The 18,885-nt window shown below is 39.6% G+C and overlaps 3 protein-coding genes and 1 long non-coding RNA gene across 6 annotated transcripts in view; 1 reads left to right on the forward strand and 3 right to left on the reverse strand.

The window, feature by feature from the left end:
* The window catches only part of LOC145695416 (THO complex subunit 1-like), a 47,655-nt gene that overhangs the window by 1,664 nt on the left and 27,106 nt on the right, over positions 1-18,885 (forward strand). The window lies entirely within an intron of this gene.
* On the reverse strand, positions 1,460-3,036 carry LOC145703854 (monoglyceride lipase-like). Of its 2 annotated transcripts, none has more exons than XM_081781262.1 (5): positions 2,906-3,036; positions 2,580-2,712; positions 2,286-2,535; positions 1,917-2,182; positions 1,460-1,838 (listed from the first exon to the last, which is right to left on the reverse strand). In XM_081781262.1, the coding sequence occupies exons 2-5, from the start codon at positions 2,709-2,711 to the stop codon at positions 1,620-1,622; spliced, it is 867 nt and encodes a 288-aa protein (XP_081637388.1). In that variant the 5' UTR covers position 2,712; positions 2,906-3,036; the 3' UTR covers positions 1,460-1,619. The 2 variants fall into 2 exon arrangements, with proteins under 2 accessions (XP_081637388.1, XP_081637380.1); XM_081781254.1 differs by having other exon boundaries at positions 1,461-1,838; positions 2,580-2,740; positions 2,927-3,023.
* On the reverse strand, positions 4,183-5,470 carry LOC145709946 (uncharacterized). The gene is made up of 3 exons (XR_014134971.1): positions 5,245-5,470; positions 4,476-4,873; positions 4,183-4,431 (listed from the first exon to the last, which is right to left on the reverse strand). It is a non-coding gene; the product is annotated as an uncharacterized LOC145709946 (long non-coding RNA).
* LOC145710977 (partitioning defective 6 homolog beta-like) lies at positions 15,745-18,868 on the reverse strand. 2 transcript variants are annotated; one of them, XM_081788694.1, is made up of 12 exons: positions 18,737-18,868; positions 18,621-18,689; positions 18,494-18,578; positions 18,361-18,451; positions 18,229-18,317; positions 18,008-18,189; positions 17,848-17,967; positions 17,692-17,796; positions 16,541-16,927; positions 16,383-16,498; positions 16,030-16,331; positions 15,745-15,982 (listed from the first exon to the last, which is right to left on the reverse strand). In XM_081788694.1, exons 1-9 carry the CDS (start codon positions 18,854-18,856, stop codon positions 16,916-16,918), a joined length of 873 nt encoding a protein of 290 aa, XP_081644820.1. In that variant the 5' UTR covers positions 18,857-18,868; the 3' UTR covers positions 15,745-15,982; positions 16,030-16,331; positions 16,383-16,498; positions 16,541-16,915. The 2 variants fall into 2 exon arrangements, with proteins under 2 accessions (XP_081644820.1, XP_081644817.1); XM_081788691.1 differs by having other exon boundaries at positions 16,541-17,796.

Here is an 18,885-nt window from a genome sequence, read left to right on the forward strand (position 1 = left end):
TCGAACGTTTCGGAGACCAGTGGTGACGAAACCAGATACATCGCCACTTGCGTTCCATTCCACTTCGATGTCGTTAGCAGTTCCATCACCGACAAAGCCGTTGTTGATGCCATCGCCAGAGTAGGCGAGTTCGAGACCAGAGGCCGCATCAAGGATAACGAGGATAGTTCGACTGGTAGGAAGACCAACAACCTTTTCAACGCCACTATCGTTGTAGACGCGCATGTTCTTGACTGAGCCATCATCAAGATTGCACGATTTCCCGCTTCCGTTGCAAATAAAACTCCACTCGGGTATTGGCGAGCCAGCGCTACTGCTCGAGGCGAGAGCAGCGGGAAACTTGTGCATAACCGGTGTTCCTTGATCCACTTGTCCGCCAGATTTGAAGCCTGGTTTTTCAGTATCTTCTCGGTTGATGAAGCCACCGACGATGAATCCACCATCTGAGGTCAAATGAACAGTTTCGAATCCTGATCTAGCTCCGGCACCATCGGTGTAGTCGAATTCCCAAATAGTTTCACCAGTAGCCGAGTTGATCTTGGCCACGTAGCCGTTGTACTGATTCGTATTTCTAGTACTTTGACGCGTTCCGGCAGCGAGAATGTATTGACCGTCGGTAGATTCCTCGCTCTAGGCTCGAAATTCTTTTATGCCATAGAATTGCACATTATGTTTAAGATACAAAGATATTTTCTTAATATTCCAAAATAGAGGATTCCGAGCCTATCTCCTTGACAGAAACCATGTGGCAGTATCGACCATTGTTAGAATTGAGCCAAGCCCACATGAAATTCTCAGAACAGCTGGATCCAGCACCGTTGAGCTCATTGCCAAGTGGAGCTGGATATTGAGTAGCGGATGCACAGGGCATTACCTTGCTAACAACACACTGTCCGGCTTGACCACCCTCGAAGGCGGTGGAAATTCCAGCGGCAATATAGCCTCCGTCCGCACAAAATTGACCATCAGCAGCGTGAGGGCCGTGGCCAACGTCAGCAGCATTAGCTTCTCCATTGACAACGACATAGTGGCGAGGAGTGGGAGCAGAAACAACGCCTCCAGTGCCATCAGGGTTGAAAGAGAAACATCTGTTATAATCAGGATTCTCCCCTGGTCCCGCGCATTCGCTACAAATCTCAGCCGCACAACCTTCGCACCCTTCAAAACAGTCGGTGTGGCAAGGACATCCGTCAATACAATCAAAACCCTGTCGAAAACAGCTGTTTTGGCAAGAGACATCGTCGGAATCACACTTATTCAAGCATGATACAGTTCTATCAGTGCAGTAGGAAGAGCAGATTTCACCAAGATCAAGGTCAATGCAATTTTCATTTACTCTCAAAAGCAAATTTTCTGCAGCAGTAAAATTATTGAAAAATGAAATCGCCATTTTCGAATTGAAACTTTGTGTCTATTTTTATATAACATGAAAGTTATAACCCAGATTATCATTTCTCATGCAGAAACAGACAGTCAATTTTGATCAACAGAAAAATAGACGAAAGAAATCAAATAAATAGGTCACAGAAACCGACTGGGACCAGGATCTTCCTGATTATTTCTTGAAAACTGAAGACGTGTTTTATTTGAAAATTTCCATGTATTGAAAGTATGATAAATTACTCAGTAATATTTAAATTCTTGAGCCAGAGAGTAATGTCGCGGAAAAGAGCTTCGGTTGTTGGTTGTAAATCGGCATGGAGTTGATGGTATCCGTCCTGGTAGACTTTGTATTCAACATTGGGAAAGTGTTCCGCTGCGAAATCCGCTCCTTCTTTTGCGCATAAAAAGTCGTCGGTACCTTGGGTCAGTAGCACTGGACAGGTTATGCTTTTGTACTGAAGATGATAAGTTACGAGATCCTTTTATTGTCTTTAAATCTTATAATCAAACTTATAGTTTTTCGAATAAATCACCTTTTCTTTTTCAAGTCGTTCTTGCTCGGTCAACAACTTTAGTCCAAATCCTGCAGTAGATCCTCCATTGTCGCCATACTTTTCTTTGATCGTTGTCTTGAAAAAATCGACAACATCCGTCCGGCGGGAGACGTATTCTGCCTTGACTTTTGCGACCTTCAGAAATGGAACGAGAAAGCCAAGCCATTTTCCAATGAAGACTAGCCATGGTGGGCCAGTGTTTGGGTGAATTTTGAGTGCTGGTGCGATCATTACTGCGCCATCAACTTAAATTTAGACTGTTGAATTCAAAGAACCAATTAGTCGGTTGAGGACATTTGCGGCCAGAGGAACACATAGTAGTCGGACATATAACTTGTCCATTTTTACCTTGATATTTCTCAGCAACTAAACATGAAAGTAGCCCTCCCATCGAGTGACCACAAATTATCATTTTCTTGTCAGGATATTTTTCTTTGATAATTTTGATTCTTTCGATGACATCGTCAGCAGATTCGTGAAAAGATCTCAGTTGGCAGCGATTTCTGTTTGTCTTTTCGTACGGGCCAGACTCTCCGTGTGCGTAATGGTCGTGTCCAAAAACAGCACCACCGTGAGATTTAAAATGTTCGATCAGTGGCTTGCAAAATTGTTAAAAGATAGCAGTTCTAATTTAACACTTACAAGGTAGAACTTGTGGAGATACTCTGCGTATCCATGCAGTAGATAGACAAGAAAATTTATCTCTCCTTCTGGAATCCATTCGTATGTAGCCAGATCATACCCGTACGAGCTTTTAAAAATTTCTCTTGACATACTGGTAATCGCTTTCTGTTTTATTTTTTCTAAAATTGGATTTTTCTATCTAGAGACAAAACAAAGTATGATGGGTGGAAATGGCTCGTAAAGTTTCATAATCGGTTAATTTCAGCAGGTCTCTTTGTTGAATAATACGATATAAATCTGCGGTAAAGCTAACGATGATTTGATGGGCTGATCTCTCAAGCTACTGACTCGATCAATAGATTTACCTTTCTCTCTTTCTCTCAGCCTATTTTGATAAATTATACGCGGCTTGAATAGAGACTAATCTCATTTTCAAAGTTCAGTTGTGAGTCACAGTACCCTCCTCAAAAGTGCAAATATTGCCTTTCTAACCTGCCTTCGGGATCTCACCTTTTTCGAAAATATTTTTGTTATTCTTTTTTTTCTACATGAGTTTGCAATTTTTAATCAAATAGAATCTGCCGACGATGCCCGCTATAAATATTTTATTTCTACAATTATTTATACAGTAAACATGTTATTTCTCGATATCTTAATTTATCGAAAACGTAAATTTTGTTCGTGGCTGGATTTTCGTATCGACAGTCCATTCAGCAATTGACCTAAAAAGAACAATTAGACAGCTAGACGAGTAAATACAAGCTTACTTTGGGGTCCAGAGATATCCACAGGCTTCTGTATCGCAACACTGAGTACAGAAAGATTCTGTCATTCGAACATTGTTGTAGTCAGTTTTTGGGCGACAAGTGGAGAATCTTATACCGGCTGGGTGAACATTTCGCTCCCACTGAGATCGGCAAGCTTTTTCTTGCTGACATCCCTATTTAAATGATCAATAAAGTTTTCAACGAAAAATTATGGATAAAAACAAAATTGATTTTTCTGAACATGTTCCTGTTTTACATGGTAGGTTTCTCCCAATCTCTGTCTCTGTGTATAAAAACAAGTATCTTGCTTACTAGGACAGTCCATTTCATATCCGTTAATAAAGCACTCAATTTCTGTCTGTTCATCGCACACCCAGCAGCGTAATCCAACTGTAGAGCCGATCAAAACTGCGATCAAGGAGAAGAACATGATGAAAATTCGAAAAAATATTTCTTTATTTCAAATAATATTTTTTGCTTGGATAAGAAAAATCGTTTCCAGCGATGGTTAAAAAGGAAACGTGACTATTGAAGTGGGCAGAAAGACTGGGTAAGGGAGCCCGCAAAGCGGTGGAAAAGACGTTCGTTGAAATAAGCAACTACAGAAAATAATTTGATAAGAGTTTGTTTTATCGAATTCATGTGAAATTAAATTTTGACGCTTTTGAAATAACAGATGAGCGTGTCTATTAGATGATTTATATATTTTAATCCCTGTCCAAGTGGCCAATTTTCGTGACATCCGCTCTCGTTTTAAAACAATCATGCCTGGATTTCTCCCACGTGATGTCATATTCAATTACTGCTGAGCTTATCTGCACAATAAACAGACGAAAAATTAAATGGTTTTTGGATTTATTCATGTTTCAAGTAGTATTCAAGAAAATGGAATTGGTCAGTAAGGGATTTATTCACAGGAGGAAAAATTCGCATCCATATTATCACGGAGGAACTTTTTGCATAAAATATTTTCAAAGTGGAGTAATTTCCAGTCGTGTTTATTTCTCGACAAGCTGCCCGTCTTCTAAGCAATCGTGACAATGGCTGTGCCACCAGCGTAGACGAATTGAGGAGCATCGAGCTTGGTCATTTTTTAAACTGACCTTAAAATTTGTTAAGAAAAAACGACTCGTCTTCAGTTCCGAACCTCATAAGGGCCTCCATCAGAGACGACATCTACTGCGTCGATGAGTTCAAGATCGACGGCACTCCATCTATCGACTTTTTCGCTCGAGAAAGCCAGCCTGAGCGCGTCGATTTTACTTACATGTTTCTTGAGCTTCGCAAGGTTCTTTTGTCGCTTATTCGACTGGCGAGAAATGTCATCTTGGAGCAATTCATGGACCCGCATCGGGTGATTTGCTACCACTTGCGATTCTTAGTGGGTTCATTTCTCCGTCCATAGAGGGTGAAATTCAAGGTCTTTCCTGATGAACTCAGCCCTGAAAATACGTCGATCTTTTCGCCACAAACCGCTCGAATTCGAATACAATGTTTCATCAGGGCTTTTCCCAAATTGCATTCTTTCGAAGCCTTCTTGTTATCCTAAAAAACCATAATTGGAAATCAAAGATGCCTGATGTTTTTCTTTGATGAAAATTCAAAATGATTTCCATTTGGAAAATTTACTTCAGCTGTTCATCTGCGCGATTTTATCGCATTCCCGCAACATATAAGCGGAATTTTTGAATGCAGCTCGTCAAACATAATTACGTAAAATGAAACTTTTATAAAAATGAACTTCCTATGAATGGCACTATGTGTTAATCACAGGGAAATTATATTTATTGTGGCTGAACATACTAAACCGACTTCTACGCTGCACTGCAGAATCACTGGCAATCTCTATTTCTCAATCGTCTATGGTATTAATAAAGATTTCGTGACAATTTAATCTATAATAATCTGTTTCTTACCTGGTCAGAGTTTTCAAGGAAAGGATTCGCAATCGTTGCCGAAAAAGCAAAAATCTGTAGAACGGGGAGCCCTCTCATCTCTGGCTCTAGTTTTGTCGACTGGAAGCGGTCGAGCCTGGGCTCATTTATCGCGAGCGTGTTGGGTTTCGATCAAATCCTATCTAATAATCGAAAATTGTCGTCTTTACGTTCTAGTGTCGCCCGTGAGATTCGATAAGGGTGCCGTTCTTCTCTCTCTTTTTCTCAATTTCCGCGGAGCCACGGCCGCGCGCGCGCCGTACAACACCACCGAAAAAAAACTCCCTTGCGCCGCCAATTTATCCGATTTATTTGTGATTTTTTTTCCTGAGCCGGATACTGAATTCTAGTGGTAACGTGCAACACAAGCAATTTTCATTGTATTAAAAATTTTAATGAACTCATTTTATTTCTCGAAATAGAAATTCGACTAGCTTTTTTGCAAAAATTTATTTACATTAGATCATAATTGATAGAAGCATACAGAAACAAGCCAAGAGCGACGAGAACCCAAATAAAGATGAAACCAGGAATGACGAAGAAGCTGATTGGTGTCAAATCAATTGTTCTATCTTCGTTACTCTCTTCAGCTGGAAGCTCGGATTCCTGAGCTTCGGATTCTGGCTCAACATGAATCTAAGACAAAACTACTGCTTTTACAATTTTAACGATCGTCATTTACCTTCACATCCTGCATCTCCATATTCAAATCCCACCAACAAAGCCATAACATGAGGAATAAGAAATATTCTAGAAACAGAGCTAGAAAACGTGTTCACCTCATGCAACCACAATTTGGATTAGACGCAATTTTGATCGTTTTATTGCATTTATTAGGAGGCGTGTTACTCGTCCGTTATTTTCCAAGCAAGTCTGATGTCGTTGAAGTTTATTGATTCTTTCAATGGTGACAAACGGAAATGGAAATGACTTTCTCAAAATTTTATTTATTTGTCCGTTGAATTTTTAGATTTCCGGGATGCCAAGGTTTAAACTTGAAATTTCAAGCTATCAAAAAATCGGTAGAAAATTCCAGTCGATGATTTTCTATCGTAAACAGCTGCAGAAAGCCACTACCTAGTTGAAAACTGGTCTAAAAAGAAATCAGCCTCTCTGGTGTCAAATTTTGTTTGTATTTTCTTGAGCTGATTCGGCAAACCTCTGACTAATCCCCCTAGAAGACCGTTCAATTTCGCGATAAAGACGAATTTCAATAAGAAATTTTCGGGCAAAAAAATGACCCCCCTTTTTATGTGCTCATCTGAAAGAGCGTAAAAAGTTGTGCTAGAAAAAAATATTTTTTTTTGCCTAGGGGCATAAATTATGACTCATAGGCCCGATTGAAAAAATTACAAACTCCCCCCCTAAATAGCCCCAGGGAACTTATTTTTTCGGGAGATTTTGACGTCATTGGAATCCTCAGGACTCAAGCTTTTGGCGGACCCCTTAACCGCGGCCAACCACCCGGTTAACCGCGTGGTAAACCGCGGTTCATTTCTCAAGGTACAGTATATATGCAAATATACATACCAATCGACTTATTTTTCGATGCTGCATTCATTTTTGACCAAAAGATAAACCAACCGGGTGGTTAACCGCCCGGTTGACCATTGCTGATGAAAATTTTTCAAAAAAATTTTTCAAGAATTTTTCAAGAATTTTTTGAATTGAATTTTTTAAAATTTTTCATAACTGAAAAACTTTCAAAACTGAAAAACTTTCAAGGCTGAAAAACTTTCAAAACTGAAAATTTTTCAAAACTGAAAAACTTTCAAAACTGTAAGACTTTCAAAACTGAAAAATTTTCAAAACTGAAAAATTTTCAAAACTGAAGATTTTTCAAGGCTGAAAAACTTTCAAAACTGAAAATTTTTCAAAACTGAAAATCTTTCAAAACTGAAAAACTTTCAAAACTGAACAACTTTCAAAACTGAAAAATTTTCAAAACTGAAAAAGTTTCAAAACTGAAAAAATTTCAAAACTGAAAATTTTTCAAAGTGAAAAACTTTCAAAACTTTAAAATTTTCAGAACTGAAAAACTTTCAAAACTGAAAAATTTTCAAAACTGAAAAAGTTCCAAAACTGAAAAAATTTCAGAGATTTTAATTTTAAAAAATCTCAATAAGTGGTTATTTTTTAAAATGAGTCATCGCGCTCAGGGCGCTTCGCGCAAGAGGCTGTGATTCGCCCGCCTCTAGGCTCTTTTTTCGAAATGAGTCAGCGCGCTTAGGGCGCTTCGCGCAAGAGGCTGTTATTCGCCCGCCTCTAGGCTCTTTTTCGATAGAGAGCGTTACTGCGAGACTGCCTGGCTATTTCTCTTCCTTCTGTTGTTTTTGTGGAATAATTTTAAAGCTAGGATTTTCAGATAATGAGTGAAAAGCGCTTCAAAAGTATAATCGAGGTAACGAAGTTTATCAAACACGCTGATATCAGAGAAAACTACAACACCGACAGTTTTGTTCGATTCTGCGCATTCTGTAGAGACTCCTTGGGCGTCAAGCGAGATTCTGGAGCCATGACGAAAGACCAAAGAAAAGCTGCTAATAAAAAGGCAGTTCAGCACTACAATAGCTGTCCTATTGTAGAGACAATCTTTGAGCGAATCCCAAGAGGAGAGAAATTGGAAAAGCTTCAGAACCTTCCGGGTTACCACGAGAACTCTCAGTGTTTTGCCTGCGGAAAAGATAAGCTCAACGATCAAACTGCAATTCATCTTCATTTTTCTTTTTGCGACAGTATAACTGAACTTCTCGAAGGTAAATCTTGTGTCAGATATTTGAAATATTTATTTTTAATATTAAGACCCCGAAGATTTGTTTGACGAAGCTGAGAGCTTGGAGCAAGAAGATCATGATGTTGGGGTTGATGTGGCTGAACTGGCCGAAGAAAACTTGATGATCGATTCTCAATCCGCGAAAACCGATCCATTTCCTGCTGCAGATGATAGAAGCTCAAGCCAAAATTCAAGTGATGGAAGTCAGGGCTCGATTTATCAGCCAGATTCGAAGGAATCGATTGAATCGTCTCACGATGAGGAGATGCACGAAACAACAATATCTTCTGTCAACGATACAATCGCCACTATTTCAGCAAGTCAGAAGGAGACAAGAATCGATGCAGAGACTCATCTCGTTAAGCAACTTCGTCTGGTCATGGAAGAAAAGCGTGATCTCATCCCGGCAAGTTTCATTACTCCAGAACTGATGGAAATTTGGCACTATTCTGCGCTAAATGCCCGCATCATTATGCTCAGCAGCTTCTTGCCAACTCGACTCATCTATGGTGTCACGAATGAAGAGATAAGGCTTATTGTGAACTGGTCAAATAATCTTGGCTCAGAATTCCAACGTGACAAGCCTCTTCGCATGACGAACAAGCACGTTAAAATGGCCTTGGAGAGACGTGAGCAAGTTCTCGGCGGCGAAAAATATGATGACGACCGAAAAGCAAAAGTAAGACGATTACGCGGAATCACTGATGAAGACAAGGAATCAATTTTGGATTATATTTACGACCACAGCGATGAATCACCCGAAACAAAGGCATTTGAATGCAAAACGTCACTCATCATCGAAAGATCCATTGATTTGTATGAAAATCTAAAGAAAGAAAAATTCCAGATGAAGTTCGGACTTCTCTTCACGACTAATGAGAAAGTCGAGAAAGTTCAATGCACAAGAAGACTCGCGCATTCGAAATACAATGGACTGTGGGAAGAATTCAACGCTGTTCGTCTCTCAAAGGGGCAGGAAACGATCTCTTTGCATCATTTTCGGGCGCTCATACCGCCGATGATGATCGAGCCACGTCATCGGGATACCTATCAGTGTATTTGCGCTCCTTGCAGTAATCTTGGGAACCTCCTATCGAAATGTTAGCTTTTAGATAATATTTCAAATCTAACAGATTTTAAGTTTCCGACCTTTTGATCTTACAAAAGATCGAAAAACGAAAGCTGACTCGTGAAGAAATCATTGAGATGATCTACGACTTGAAAGGCTGCAAGAACTCAATATATCAGGACCCTTACATTGTCCCTCTTGCATGTGCGGAAGGCAAATGCGACTGCAATGATGGCGAGGGAAAAGTTTTACCTCTCCTGCGGGAGCGCTTCGAAGAGATCGACGTTCTTTTCCGCGATGAGACGCCGCAACTTGAGCGATACAACATTATGCTTATGAGAGATGTTTATAAACGCCTTCAACCAGGCTCCGAGCCGGTTCTAATCATGAAAGATGTTCATACCCGCTTAAAGCTCAGTGATAAGGTAAAATCAACTATAATTATTATATTCTGAAAGTATTCAGCAACTTGTCGAAGATCTCAGCTCAGCATTTGATGAAAACTCCTATCATTACTCTGAGAACAGGCTTGCAAATCTTCTTTATGGACAGGTACGACGCGGTGAGAAAGAATTCGACAATACGATTTTCTTCGAAATTGACTACAGTGGAGAGTACACCTGTCAAGGAGGAGTAAAGACGACCCAAAACGTAAGTAAAAAGCTCGAAAAAATCTTGTGCTAATATGTTTTCAGGCAGAAATGGGAACCAAAATCGAGCTTGTTGTTCATATCGTTGTTGCTTGGGGATTCAAGATGACAGAGTCGGGTGAAAGAGAGCGAGTAAGACTAGACTCGGGACTTCTCATGGAGAAAAACAAGGAAAGAAAATTCGTCAAATCGCCCGCTGTTATCAAGACCCATCTGCTGAAGGTTTTGAATCACATTAAAGCAACTCAGCTGATGACCATCAACGAAGATACAGTTGGCGTGCTTCTCAGCGACAACGCTGTTGAGTACAAGTCCAGATTCAGCCTAGCAGACATCGCTGATACCGACAACTGGGGCATACAAATGATGAAAGCGTTCAAAATCACCCGACATGGGAAGTCGTTTGTGGACGGTGCGGGATCGACTCTCAAACAGAAAATGCGAAAGATTGAAACAGAAGGGACTTACATTCCTTCGATTGGTTTGGAAAAGCTGATTGAAATGCTGAATGCGTCGCCATCAACTACCGAAAAAGGGACGTCTTTTCACTTTTCTATCCCTGGAATGACCCCGAAGTCCGGAATAATGTGGAATCATGAAACAGCATTTACAAAACTGATGTCGATGCCTTCAAAGAAGAAAGACGGCTCAGCCATACGACGCGGCAATCAACAAATTCGAATGGTTAAATACGTCCGAATCCCGATTACAAAACGGCATTTTGAGGACGAAGAAATCAAGTTTCTTGTTGCAACAAATATCTGCCCAAATCTGTGCCAAGTGTGTTTCTCTGCCACTCCCGAGTTCTGTGCAAGCGTTCAAAATTACGCTCTCTCTGTGAAACGAAGTCAGTTTTTCTTCAATTGAAAGAATAAAATCACAAAGATCAAATATGAAGCTAAAGTTTTCTCAGTTTTGAAAATTTTAAAGTTTTGAAAGTTTTCACTTTGAAAAATTTTCAGTTTTGAAATTTTTTCAGTTTTAAAAATTTTTCAGTTTTGAAAGTTTTTCAGTTTTGAAAGTTTTTCAGTTTTGAAAGTTTTTCAGTTTTGAAAGTTTTTCAGTTTTGAAAAATTTTCAGTTTTGAAAGTTTTTCAGCCTTGAAAGTTTCTCAGTTTTGAAAGTTTTTCAGTTATGAAAAATTTTAATTCTTGAAATTTTTTCAATTTTGAATTTTTTTCAGTATTGAAAGTTTTTCATTTAAAAAAAAAATTCTTGAAAAATTCTTGAAAAAATTTTTTGAAAAATTTTCATCAGCAATGGTCAACCGGGCGGTTAACCACCCGGTTGGTTTTTCTTTCGGTCAAAAATGAATGCAGCATCGAAAAATAAGTCGATTGGTATGTATATTTGCATATATACTGTACCTTGAGAAATGAACCGCGGTTTACCACGCGGTTAACCGGGTGGTTGGCCGCGGTTAAGGGGTCCGCCAAAAGCTTGAGTCCTGAGGATTCCAATGACGTCAAAATCTCCCGAAAAATAAGTTCCCTGGGGCTATTTAGGGGGAGTTTGTAATTTTTCAATCGGGCCTATGAGTCATAATTTATGCCCCTAGGCAAAAAAATATTTTTCTAGCACAACTTTTACGCTCTTTCAGATGAGCACATAAAAAGGGGGGTCATTTTTTTGCCCGAAAATTTCTTATTGAAATTCGTCAAAGACTACTGTTTTTCTAACAGAGTAGAATCTCGTCAGCAAATTGCCGCCAATTAGCGATCGAGCTGTTTCAATTTCAACAAAATTATCTCCTCTGATAGCTAAGCACCCGTCTCAAATAGCCATCCGCCGTTTAGAAAATTTTGCATACGTCGATGATGAAATGATTGATGACGACAGGCATTGAAAAAGCATGCGGATATGACACTCTTGGGAGGAGAAGCACACGTTCTGAAGATATAAGTCTAAAATGATTGACGCGCGATGAAATTTCAATTTTATCGAGCCAGCCTGAGGTTTTGGGTTTTCTCCTTTAGTTTTGCTGATCTATTTATAGCAGATTTCAAGAATAGAATGAAAAATAAAGCCTTCAAATGAAAATGTCTTTTTTTCAATAAAAACTTTTTTACATATTTTTAAAGGACTAAATAATGAGAGGAGATATGCAAATTACGTAGTAAAAATTATCTCATTATCAAACTAATCTTCGTTAAAGCGCAAACCGTCAGTAAGGGCTTAACCCGTGCGGCTGCTGCTGGATTGAACTCTAGGATAGAATTATACGCATGAAACTTTTACTGTTAGATTCGTAAAAACCTCTTTTTTAGATGAACTTTGGCAAAGAAAATCGCTGATATCCGACTTTTTTGAGTGTTTCTATGATTGCTGTTTATCAACTCGAGCTTTTTCAAATCAATTCCAAGTCCACTCTTTTCGATAAGAACAAGTACCAATTTTAGCCGTGGCCAGTTTCCTCCGAAGTCCGGACAATATTTTTGCGGAAAATGCACGCGCGAGGAATGTTTTATGTTTAAATCACGTTTGCGGCGAACAAATGCACGTTCTGTTATATGAGCCAGATGAGCTGTGTACGACGTGTTCTGCCGATTTTTCGTTCCCTCGAATCGTTGAAATCTCATTCGCCCAAATATTTCGACATCAATTGCTTTTCACCGTCATTTAAAAAATTATTCGTTGTATTGACATATTCTTAACTTCTTCATCATTTTCTTGAAATTCTAGCGGCAGATGTATGTAACTCAATTGGGCATCAGTTGGTCGAATTATCCGAGTTTCTTGAGATTTGCGTAGAAGGGGAAGAAGGCGCGCCAGAAAGACGTGTCAGAACAGAAGCAAGGATAACAAAGTTGACGCCTGTGCGGTCAATCCTATTACTTGGCTGAATTCAACCCTAACTTGGCAGCACAATTTGATAAAATTTTCACGCCACGTTAGATTTTTGCTGTAGTTTTTCGTTCGTTCAAGTGAGGCTGAATTTGATGCAATAAGTATCCGCTGCTGGTCTTATAATGAGCTCCATCTGTTCGAGAATGATTTCGATAGAAAAGTGGCCTTGAAAGTTTGTTTTTCTTTTTCATACATATTTTCACGAAATAGAATCGCTGAGGAATCTAGTTTATCCGGCTCAAGGACCCTATTTGCGCAGCTAAAGAGACCCCCTCGGAGCATCTCTTCGCCTCGAGATGATAATCAACCTTTTCCCAAAAGTGGAATCGCGCTTTTGCAGAATATTATCGATTTTACCCCCGATCCACTCTTAGACAGAGGGATGACGAACAGATTTAATCCCGAAAAGGGGGGAGAAAAGGTCAAAATACTCGACCACAAAACGAAATTTAGACAAATAGCTGCATAATTGACCTTTTGAGATGCTCACGTTTCATTTCGATTTGGAAGATTTACTTAAAAATTGAGCACAAAATTCTGAAAGAAATCCAGAACAAGTGACTACGGCAAAGATAGTTCACAGACGTAATTTTCCTAGAGACCCTGGAGTCGTCATTGAGGTGAACCAGTAATTTATGCTGAATAAATTAAGCTTCGACAAAAATGCTAAAATTGTTACTCGAAGAAAATTTAGTTTGGAAAGAGTACGTCATTCTAAAATCTATTTATTGAGTTCAAGATTACCGAAGATGTCATAGAGTTACTCCGAAACTTTGACTAGACGTTTAAACAGCTCGTATGATGTTAATTTGACTTTTAAGGATTTGCACGTGCACTGGATCAAACACGTTCTTTTTGCCAGTTTTTGACATTCAATCAATTTCAAGCGCTAGAATCCTTCTTGTCGATTTCTGCAAAACAATGACGAAGCGGCCGTTGAAAATCGGATAAATCTTATGCTACGAATTCGAGCGCCACATTTTGGAAGAAATATTTTCGTCTCACTCGAAGCAAAACCGATTCTGACATTCTGAGTGACGCGCCATCAAGAAGTGAGCTCGATTAATCCCAATCCTCGAGTGAGCTGCTCCAAAACTTCAAACGTTATTTGGCTTAATTTCTCTTTCTCATGCTTTGATGATAAGTAGAGGGTGTTTACACGCGAATAGTTCATCCCTGATTTGTCTTCAAATTTAAATACAATCAAATTTAGTATAAATTTGTCTTCTGAAATTTCAATAAATACATGTAGATTGAGATGTTTTTGAAAAAACCTTTAGAAATTGTCAAATACATTTGTTTTATTCAAAAATAGTTGACGGAAAGCAGTTTTCACAGTGAGCAATTTAGTAAGGCTGTTGATCCTTGCCCTTTCCATTGGCGCAGACTTTCTTCATGGCAGTAAGATCAGCAAGGAGCTCCTCCGATCGGTTTTCCCATGCGCCCAATTTCGGACAGTCCTGGAGTTCTGGTGCGTTGTAGAGTGCTTTGAAGGATTTCTCGCAGACGGCCTCTAATTTGTTGAGGTACTTGAGCGGCGTGCTTGGGTATCCGTAGCCCTTGCCGTCGAAGTCATTATCCTCGATTTCAGCCATGATCGCGTCAAATTCCGCATCGAGATCAGCCTGTCGTCGCTTTCGGTAACCGTATCCGGCGCTTCGGGGATCACACTTGCCCTCATTGTAGTGCCACACAGCGTCATTGACAAGCTTAATTTATAAAAGTAAGATACTAAAAAGATTAATTCAAGTTACCTTTGAGATTCTGTACTGGTACTTTCCAAGCTTGCCACTGGGCGGCTGGCAAGTCATCGACTTCTCCATGAAAGTATAGCACTTGCTCATCACATTGTCGACCTTTTTCTGGAGACTGAGTCCTTTCTCTTCAAAGTCCTGGGCCTGAGCAAGAGCGAGAACGACGGCGTTGAAAAATTTCATGTTTCCTTTTTTCAAATATTTTAATCAGAAAAAGTTTATGATCTCAACCCTGGGCAACGGATTATATATATTCACGAGTGGCGCAATAGGTGACGTTGTTGACTTTTTGGAAATCAGGGAGCTCTTTATGCCGATTAACCGGTTCAAACAAAAAACCACGTAGTGACAGGATCTTGAATAATGTTGAACTTTACTCCAAAAAGACCACTGCAAATCTCTAAACTTCGAAATCGTTTACGTTTCAAAAAAATTACATGAGCATTCAAGTCTGACCCCTTTTCCGTAATCTCCCAGTTATGTCCGTAACGGAAGAAGTACTGTTATGGAAACGAAGATGAAAATTTCTCCAAGGATGGTATAAATGTGAGCCCGAAGCAACATTTTCAGACTCGGAAGCGCATCTATCAAGAATGGTCTACCATGATATATTCTTTATGAATATGGCATTTGTCATAGAGACTAGGCTTGGTCTGACAAGAATAGAAATTATATAGGCGACAAAAGCCATAAAAGGGAGTAAGCAAGGTTTTGGTTAAGCCAGTGATCCATTTATCCTGCTACGTAGATATTTAAATTTCAAGATGGAGCGCATATATAAAGAAAGCCTCAGGAGATTTTATTTAAGATGAAGGTCTTTATTTTTATTTTTACAAGTCTTCTTGTTACAACTCAAGCTATTTGCGGTCACAGAACATTTCCTTTCGGACACTTTAGTCCTAGAACAAGCTGCAGCATCTTCAAATTAGGGGCAACTCATGAAATAGGAAACACTGTACTAAAGAAACACCTGCAAACATTGTATGAAAAACTCTGTCGATGATTGCGATCACTTTTACTCCTGCAAATCTTAAAATAAACATCAACTTTCAACAGAAAATGTTCCTTATCTTCTAATGAATTCAGTTGTTCAAAATATTGAAATGCATCTTGTTTATTGATTTTTAGCAGAGTAAGTTCCAGTTTTGTAGCCAGCGATAAACCAGCTCAATAGCAAATCATGAAGCTCTTCACTCAATCCTGGCGGCGGCGGAGGAATCAGCTCGGGTGGAGGCAGTGAAGGAGCGTTGTTTTTAGATGAACGTTTTTCTGTCACTTTTCGAACAGGGATGGATTCTTTTTTCTGCTTCTTCGATTTTTTGGATTTGTCCTTCTTTGGTTTATCTGAAGATACAATAAGAAAATGAAAGTTACTCTACTGACAATTACCAGTGGAGTCGCATTTGAATAGATCGACATTATCCGGCTGTTCCGGTCTATTGTCCTCGAATAACTCTGTTTCTTCGATCATATCTTCAGATCGCCATTCTTCATCGTCGTGGCCTTCGTAAAACACAATCCAACCAATGATCCCTTCCTCGTTTCGCTCCTGTTTCTTCAAAATGGCGGGGTACCACAAATCGTCCCCAGAATACATCGCGTAGCATCTTTTGCCAGGGTAAAGAAACTAGTAATTCAACTCATGAAGGAAGTAGAAATAATTCAAACCCGAACCTGTCTCCCGCTTGCCAACTATCATCAAGAAGGTTCTTCGGCTCCATTCTGAATCAATATGATATAAAGGTTATAAAAGATACTCTTCTATTTTATAAAACGTAGTGTACAATAGTTTAGTATCATTAAGATTCTATCTTGATCATATCAGCACTGGGAAACCGTTAGTAAGTATTTGGCAGTGACGGATTCGTCTAAAAAGTATCTGAAGCGCTAAGTGGAAGTTTTTGAAAACGAGTCCAGCCGTGCTCCCCTGTTGTTTTCGGAAGATATCGATGAAATCACCTTCTTCTATTCCAAGACTAAAGAAATAAGTAAGACTCGTGTTATAACTTATAAGGATAGTTGCGCACCTAATTGGTGTATCCATCGATTTGATAGGACCACCGAGATAGCGAAATCGGTAATTTTCTTTCGGCAGTTTATGCATCCAGCAAAAAGTGTCGATAACTTGGCCTAAGGCGCAGTCCTTAAATATAAATTGAATAAACTACAATGAGTTTTGTCAGACCTTCGCAATTCGAACTTCGAAAGTCTTCGCGGGCACGGGATTTATTACATTTTCGAAGTTGAGTTCGAAAATGATTGTAACACGCTCCGTCACGATTTCCTCCTCTTCCATCTAAAACGATTGAGAGCGCAATTAGAGAAAGTGGTAAGTGGTTTCGTTGATGAGGTTAATACTAGAAGATGTATCAATAGCAATGGTGAGATCAGTAGTACAGAATTTGGAACAAGTTCAGTATTTTTTGAAGGCACATCCGAGTACAGGAAAAGGGAGAAAGAATGGTGGTGGAGTGTAGAGTGATTTTTTGGTTTAGGATATGAATTTTGAAATTTGTGGTTTTCTGAACATTTGGCGTATCGACTACGTGTGATTTTGATTTTAGATTGTCATCTATCCATCCGGTCACGATAGATATATTTTTAAATCTCTAAGAGCCCGATTTCCTGCTCTCGAAGTGGATTAACGAAGTGCAATTCTTTTTAAATCACGCTATTTACAAAATCGGAATATAGGGCTACTAAATGCTACTTCACAGTACTGTAACTGATGAAATGGAAGAGCTCAAGAATTGAACCAGCAATTGAAGTTAATAACAAAGTGTTTAGTTTGGTAGTTGCAGTTTGAATCATGTTATAGAAGTTACTTTTTGGAATGGTCATAAAAAACTGTTATAGATAACTGTAAGCATTGAAGTTTGTCAGTATTTTTTTTGCTAGAGGATGGCACGTAAAAGTTATTTTGGTAGTTTGCGGTATAAAAAATACGGAAGAGTGTGTTGTCGATGATTTGACGGAGAGCTAGAGGTACGTAGAGTTCATGGAAGTGTGGCTGCGAATGGAATTGGACGAGGAAAATGACATGGAAGAAAAGGTGGGGATCGGCTCATGTTGCGACTTATTTCTTTGCGCGGGCAAGGTGGAACTACTGGTTAAAGCGTTTTGCGCAGTGATCAGTTGCGACCTATAGTTAGATTGCGAATCGGAAGAGGAAGCTTTGGAAGAGCTTGGAATCGTTAGGGAATGGCGATGATGCTGGGTCAATTTGGCTTGGCTGGGCGTTCGCCACACCACGCTCGGGCTCTTTTGAGCTCGAGAGAGGGAAGAACTGTGCGATTTTGCGCTACTTTTAGGGTTTGGAATTAACGTGACCGGTGCCTTGTCCCGCTGTGCTTTTATCGAATCCTTAGGACGCGTCTTCTTTGGCGCCATCGACGGCGACGGCATTTCTCGGATTTCGTCTTCGTCGCTCTCAGAGTCGCTCTACAATTATGACAATCATTAGAAATTGAAGATTGATAAAGATGTTATTACCTCGAGGGGCGGTGGCGGGTAATTTAGATTCTTGTAGTTCTTGGGTATCGTGTCTCTCTGGCTAGCTGGCTTTACGGTGATTATCAAATTCGCAGAGTTAGCAACCATCATGTCGGTCACCTACAGCTTTCATAACTGATCCAATTATAAGTTTTCTTACCTGGTCGAGGCTCTTGCCGGCTACTTCTATCGAGTTTACTTCTAAAACTTCATCGTCGACTGCTAACAATCCCGTCATTTCAGCCAATCCTCCGTTGACAAGTCTACTGATGAATATAGAGGGCACTTTTTCGACGCCACTGTCAGACAGACGCACGCTAAATCCATCGCGAATGTAGAATCCTGAAAAACATCAACAAAGAATGAAGAATTTAAACGTACCTAGAGGCTTGTCAGAACCATGTTTGTGAAGACGAACGCGCCGTAAAGTTTCGGGAAGAATATCAACATCGATAATTGCAGAAACAGGTCTAGGAAATTTGATTTCGATGGGTTGGACACTAGATGAATTACCTAAAGTCAACTGGGGTTGATATGACCGGTGCCTTTTCACCCTTTCTTCTGCGAACTGTTGATGTTCCATAACCTTCTAGGTCGATGGTATCTATAAAATTAGGTTTATCGTAGCTAGTAAAGCCGAGAATACTTTTTCTGTGAATGTAGACTTTGATTATTCCACCATCATATGAGGTTTGAAGCGCTTTGTGATAATTGTCGTTATTGTTAATAGGCTAGAATCGATTTATAGAGAACATTGAGTAGTAGGTAGTTACCAAAAGGTCTCCATTTGATGAATATGTGATTATGAAGTCAATAGAGTCTAGTTTGTGAATTTTCCGCACCTAAAAGAACCTTCAAATCAGCATAAAGAAACTACTTCTTATCTTGCCTTATCTTTAAATTCATCGTATTGCGTTTTGCCCGTCGAAATGGCAAATCGTCTGAACTCAGCATCGAATTTCGACTTGACTGAGAGCAGTCTCTCTGGCTGGGAGAGGGTCTCTAGCATTTTCCCATCTAAAATTCTTACTAATTGAA

The sequence above is a fragment of the Oikopleura dioica genome, chromosome 1 (genome assembly GCF_907165135.1).
Source record: "Oikopleura dioica chromosome 1, OKI2018_I68_1.0, whole genome shotgun sequence".
Lineage (NCBI taxonomy): Eukaryota > Metazoa > Chordata > Appendicularia > Copelata > Oikopleuridae > Oikopleura > Oikopleura dioica.